This window comes from Cucurbita pepo, chromosome LG11 (genome assembly GCF_002806865.2).
Source record: "Cucurbita pepo subsp. pepo cultivar mu-cu-16 chromosome LG11, ASM280686v2, whole genome shotgun sequence".
Classification (NCBI taxonomy): Eukaryota; Viridiplantae; Streptophyta; class Magnoliopsida; order Cucurbitales; family Cucurbitaceae; genus Cucurbita; species Cucurbita pepo.
Window position 1 is genome coordinate 1,407,709 of NC_036648.1, and position 6,000 is coordinate 1,413,708.

General features: G+C 37.0%; 1 protein-coding gene across 1 annotated transcript; it reads left to right on the forward strand.

Annotated features, from left to right (window-relative positions):
* Positions 1 to 920: 920 nt before the first annotated feature.
* LOC111805735 (thaumatin-like protein 1b) lies at positions 921 to 3,276 on the forward strand. Its single transcript, XM_023690953.1, has 3 exons — positions 921 to 1,418; positions 1,528 to 2,221; positions 2,650 to 3,276. The coding sequence occupies exons 1-3, from the start codon at positions 1,358 to 1,360 to the stop codon at positions 2,837 to 2,839; spliced, it is 945 nt and encodes a 314-aa protein (XP_023546721.1). The 5' UTR covers positions 921 to 1,357; the 3' UTR covers positions 2,840 to 3,276.
* Positions 3,277 to 6,000: the final 2,724 nt, after the last annotated feature.

A 6,000-nucleotide genomic window follows, 5' to 3' on the forward strand; every position in this document is an offset into this window, starting at 1 on the left:
TAGCTACAAATATCTGTTGTTCTATTAATTATCAAGTACTTCTTGTTTTGAATTAAAATAAAAAATTAAATTATTTATAAATTGACTAACTTGACTTTACTAAATTAACAATTAGANAAAAAAAAAAAAAAAAAAAAAAAAAAAAAAAAAAAAAAAAAAAAAAAAAAAAAGGTTTTGGTAGATATTATAATAGGTAATAAGTAATAATTGAACTATCTTTTCACTTTGGAGGGTAAAAAGTAGGAGAAAATATTCAACCACTTTATTTACTTGCCGTTAGTTCCTTTTTTACAGCAACCTATCACAAATATAAATTAAATTAGGTAAGTTTATCAAATTGTGACGTATGAATAGATGAATGGTACATGAATGAACATAAACTACATTTAAATGAATGTGAAGATTAAATAACTAAAAAAAATTTAAAAGAACTAAAAGTCACTAATCATACGAACTCTAAAGTTGAGCGTATTTTACCTGGAGCAGTTATATATTGGGTGATCTACTGATCGTTTTTCTATAATGCATGTGGGCATGTTGGAAGAACTTGAGTTGTTCTGTGTTGAGTGAAGACAAAATATGGTGCAGTTAGATATAGGGGATTGTCAGATCCATTATGTGCTGAATCTGGATTCCGAATCTTGGACATATGTCGTTATTAATGGTGTCAAAACATGCATAGAATTGTTCGTTACAAATGATATTAGAGGTACCTCTCGAGATGTGATTCGGGTACATAATTACATGGATTTTTAAAATTTTGTATAATTTAAACTTATTTCCTCAACTAGCATTTATTCGTCATCATATCTCAACATTGTTCTTAATTCAATGTGATCTTGATACATTCATTTACTCGGGTGTCATAAATATTGGTAATTTGTGCGCGTACTAGAGCAAATAAAGTGTTTGAACTGAGAAAGAGTCGGTTAAACTTTCCCCTACCAACTTGATGAACCACGACTTCTTTGCTAACACCCAAATTGACAATGGCGGTTCTCCAAATCTGTAACAGTATTCTATCTCTATTAATCTTCAACATGGCCATGCCGTTTCTTCTCCGGTTAAACAAACTCTGACAGAAACACAGACCCCCAACTCCGTCTTCACGCTTCCCAATACTCCTTTAACCGCCGTAAGAAACAGAATATTTCCCTGCAACTCCAATTCCCCTGTCCCACTGCTTTCCCAACACTTCTAGCCGTTGCCCATTCCCTTTTTCCTCTTCCTTTTCTATAAATACACTGCCCTCTCCGTCCCCATTCTTCTGCTCTGAACTTGTCCCCCATCGCCGGAGCTTCTTCGTCTCCGGTGTCGCCCTCTGTTTCGATTGAAGAAGCTCCTCTGTTCGGCTCCAATGGCGGCCTCTGTTCATCATTTCCTATTGGCTTTCTTAAATCTTCTGCTGTTGGTACCAGGTTTGGGAATATGGAGCTGATTGGTCATTGATTCTGATTTTGGGTGTTTTTTTTGTTGTCTGGGTTGTTCATTTGTTGTGTGCTCTGTTTTCCTTTTTTGGATTTTCAGGTGGGTTTTCGAGGAGCTTTACGTTTGTGAACAAATGTGAGTTCACGGTCTGGCCGGGGATTCTGTCGAACGGCGGCGTTCCGCCTCTTCCCACCACTGGATTCTCTCTCCGGACTGGGGAATCCAAGACGCTGCCGGCTCCGGCGTCTTGGGGAGGGCGTTTCTGGGGGAGAACACTCTGCTCTGAAGATTCCACCGGGAAATTCTCCTGCGGCACCGGCGACTGTGGTTCTAACAAACTCGAGTGCGCCGGAAATGGAGCGACGCCGCCAGCGACTCTGGCGGAGTTTACTCTCGACGGCTCCGGCGGACTTGATTTCTTCGACGTTAGTCTTGTGGATGGTTATAATCTTCCGATGATAGTGGTACCACAGGGCGGCTCCGGCGATAACTGTACAAGCACAGGCTGCGTGGTGGATCTAAATGGCGCGTGCCCAACAGAGCTTCGTGTAACGAGTGCCGACGGAAGGGAGGGTGTCGCGTGTAAAAGCGCGTGTGATGCGTTTAGCAAACCGCAGTATTGTTGCACGGGCGCGTACCAAACACCAGACACTTGCCAGCCGTCGATGTATTCTCAGATCTTCAAGAGTGCGTGCCCACGCGCTTACAGCTACGCGTATGACGACAAGACGAGCACCTTCACATGCGCCAGTGCTGATTACGTCATCACATTCTGTCCATCCCCAAACACAAGGTAAATTTACTGAAAACCCCCCTCGTTCCAAGTCTGTCGTTTTCTCCTCGTCCAAGGGCATTCTCGTCCACCAACAAAAAACTCCTGAATATGAACGTTGGTCTCTGGTCATTAGCTACCACAAGGCCATACTAGAGGGGTATAATTGGAAATTAGGTTGGTGGAGAAGGGCATTTTTGTCCATTTGTATTGATCAACCGCCATTGTTGGTGGCCGACATAGACCCGGAGGTGACCAGTATAGGCACGCACTTTCATATAGCCATAGTCAAAAGGTCATAAATGACATTTAACAATTATTTGTTGCTTGAATCTTTTCCAACTTTACCCCATAATATTATAAGGCAGATTTTCGTTCACCAATATAATTTAATAATTATTTATTTATTCTCTAATTTGGGATTTTTTTTTTTTTTTTTTTTAATTCAGCCAAAAGTCATCGGAGGCGCAGAACTCACCGGCGACGGCGAACCCATCCTCCGGCGGTGATGGTGCGATGGTTTACGAAGGCGCATCTCTGATACAAATCAACTCCGCGCCGTCGCATGTAACCGGGATTTCAGCGGTCGGTGCGGTGGCGATTTGGTGGTTGTTGCAGCAGCTGTTCCTCTACTTCTGACCTTACCTACCCAAAATCATTGTACGGCCCAAGTCCACAACGCTCATATAACGGGGCCCACGAGTGGTGTTAAGTGGGCCATTTGGGCCCATACTAGGGCCCACGAGGAATTGATCCGTTGATGTTAAAAGCCCACCCGACTCCACCGAAGGGTGACGAGGATAAACGGGGAAAAAGAGAGGGGGAAGGGGCCAGCGGGCCGAATGGGGAAATATTAGATTTAGGTAAAGTTTAGGGCACGATTTGGAAATATTAATTTATTTTGGGGTGGATCGATAAAGAAAGAGAATGTGAGGAAAGGGGCGTTGGGGATTCACTTACACATAATTAAGATAAGGTTATAAAGTGTGGGGGTAATAAATAATTCACATAAAAATATTTCATACCATATGTTATAATTTATATTGCCTTTTATTATATGCTTTTTTCCGTTTTAATGTTTCACTTTTTGACTTTAAATTTAATTTCTTTTTCTTATTCCTCAATCTTTTTCCTTTTACTTTTCTATTTTTTATTTTTTGTAATTAAAATGGATCGATGATTGGGCTTAAGGTTCGTGGACCAACTCAAACCAAACCAATCAAAGTAACCTCCTCTGGCCATCTAGCCATCTAGAGAATTATTTGAACCGAAGGTCCTTTCTATAGAGTGACCTTATCGGGCGATCTACCAACTAAAGAATTGTTTGAACCGGAAGTCCTTTTCGTTAGAGTAATCTTGTCGAGCCATCTAGTTACCTGGATCATTGTTCGAATTGATTTACTTTTTATGATATAAAAAAGACGTCTAAGAGCACTTCGTTAAATTTTCATAATATTTTCAATGGTGTGCAAACATTTTACGAGCCTTTACACGACACTAGAAAGATTCACTTATATGGTCGTTTTATTAGGTCTAGATAGAAAAATTATGCTAGTCCCACCGAGTTTTATTCAATCTAATTCCAATATGACCAAAATACCCTTAAAGTAAATAAATTTGGAGTGATAAAAAGAAATTAGCAAATCCTCAAAGTAGAAGAAGCGTGATGGGTTTATAATCCACTAGTTCCAGTATCGAAACGTGGCTCTATTACCAAACTAATACACCCTGACCTAGATTGTCGTTTCAACCTAGGATTTGCCATCTCGAAAGACAATAAATCTCGAGGATTCACCGAGCAATATTTGAAATTAAAAAAAAAAAAAAAGTCACTAAATGCATTTTATTTATTTTTCCCATAATAAAAACAAAATTACTGAATCGTTAAATTTTTCGGTAAGAAAAGAAAGGACAAAATGGACGGCCACGATTCAAACACCGAAGAAAAGGATTTACAAAATCTTCCATAAAGAAAAAGAAAAAGGCAAAATAATATCCTACGAAGTTCTTTTTACGTCCATTTCCAACCATCTTTTCGGGATGCCGAAAATTTATTAATATATTTGATATTTAACGTTTCAAGTTTCGAAAGTTAGTGTATATGTGGTACTTAAAAAGGAGAACTTTTAAGTCGTTCATATATCTAAATAAGGAACTACTTGCTGGAACGAGCAATCGAGGACAAAGAAAAACGTTCGTTTTCATCTAAATCTAGATGGTTCTTAACGAGAAACGTTCATTGCCTCGAATAGCGTAAAGTTGCTCATCACCCCAAATCTAATCAAGGACGAAGAACCTAAAAATTTTAGCAAAATCCACGTGAATGTTTTGTTCATATCGATAGCCAAAAAGAATCCTAGTCACCAAAATAATAATAATAATAATAATAAATTTGATATGCACTGTCAGCAAATTAACTGCCAAGTCATCATTCTATCCACGGATAAAATATTTTAGGAATTATTTTCCAACTAAATAAATACTCATTCGGTATACTATTTTTTTTAAAGTGCTACTTTAAATTTTATATATAAATACAAAAAAATAAATATAAAAAGGAAAAAAAAAATGCCACGTGGAAATGCAATAGGAGATGTCGAGAGATAGGGAGAAAAAAAAAGTAGTTTACGTAGGAATTCCATCTTTGCAAGTCATCCTCTCGTGTTTTGCTATCCAAAATTAAAGATTCGCGTCATAACATTTCCATTTTCCAACATATTTTTTTGAAGCTTCATTTTTTAAAAAATTAATTTTATAATATTTATAATATTATTTATTTTTAAGTCGGGTTTTATAAATCTCCGTAATGATACAATATTTTCTAAAAAATTTAAAATTAACATGACATGGCACAAAGACCCGTCTCGAATTGGGAGAAGATTTAAAATTAACATGACATGGCACAAAGACCCGTCTCGAATTGGGAGAAGATTTTTTCAATTTTTAGACAATAACTTCTAGCTAGTTCAGTGGATAAGATAGTTGTGCTCCAGCTTGTTTGACGAACACGACTCTCCACAATAGTATGATACTGGCCACTTTGAGCATAAGCTCTCATGGCTTTGCTATGGTTTCCCCAAAACGCCTCACACCAATGAAGAAAGTATTATTTGTTTATAAACCCATGATCATTCCCTAAATTAACCGATGTGGGACTTTCATCATCCAACACAACTCACTCAAAAATGGGACAACAATGGTCCGTCGGTAAACTTGTTCTGATCTTCGATGCAATATATTGGAATCCTAAAGTACCACCACGAATGCTACTGCGTGTTCACTCTTTGGTGGGGTAAGCCACCGCCCAGTAAAACATTATTATTATTATTTTTTTACAATTTGTTACAATTTATTTTTAATAAATATTATATTAAAAAATGAAACCTTAAAATATAGGGAGAATCCCTGAAAAAAAAATAATAATAATAATTTCACGGGAACCATAAATGAAATAGGTAACAGAGATGGGGACTAGAAAGACTTCTGGTTCGGTGGACGTTTCTCATCGTCATAATTTTATTTTTTATTTTAAAAAAAAGAATAAAAATAGAAAAAGTAGATTTTAGAAAGGCACGTCCTTATTTTCTCCTTTTTTTCCTTAATTGGCTAAATAAATAAATATTTATTTTTAGAAAGGGTCAAACCAAAATTCAAAGCACTTGGTTTTGATAAGTACTTGGGATGTCATTTTTTTGCCTTTACAAATCCTTATCTCTTACAACACATCCACCCTTTTTCTTTTTTTCTTTTCTTTTTTTTTTTTTTACAATTTTTTCGATAAAATATATATTTTAAAATAA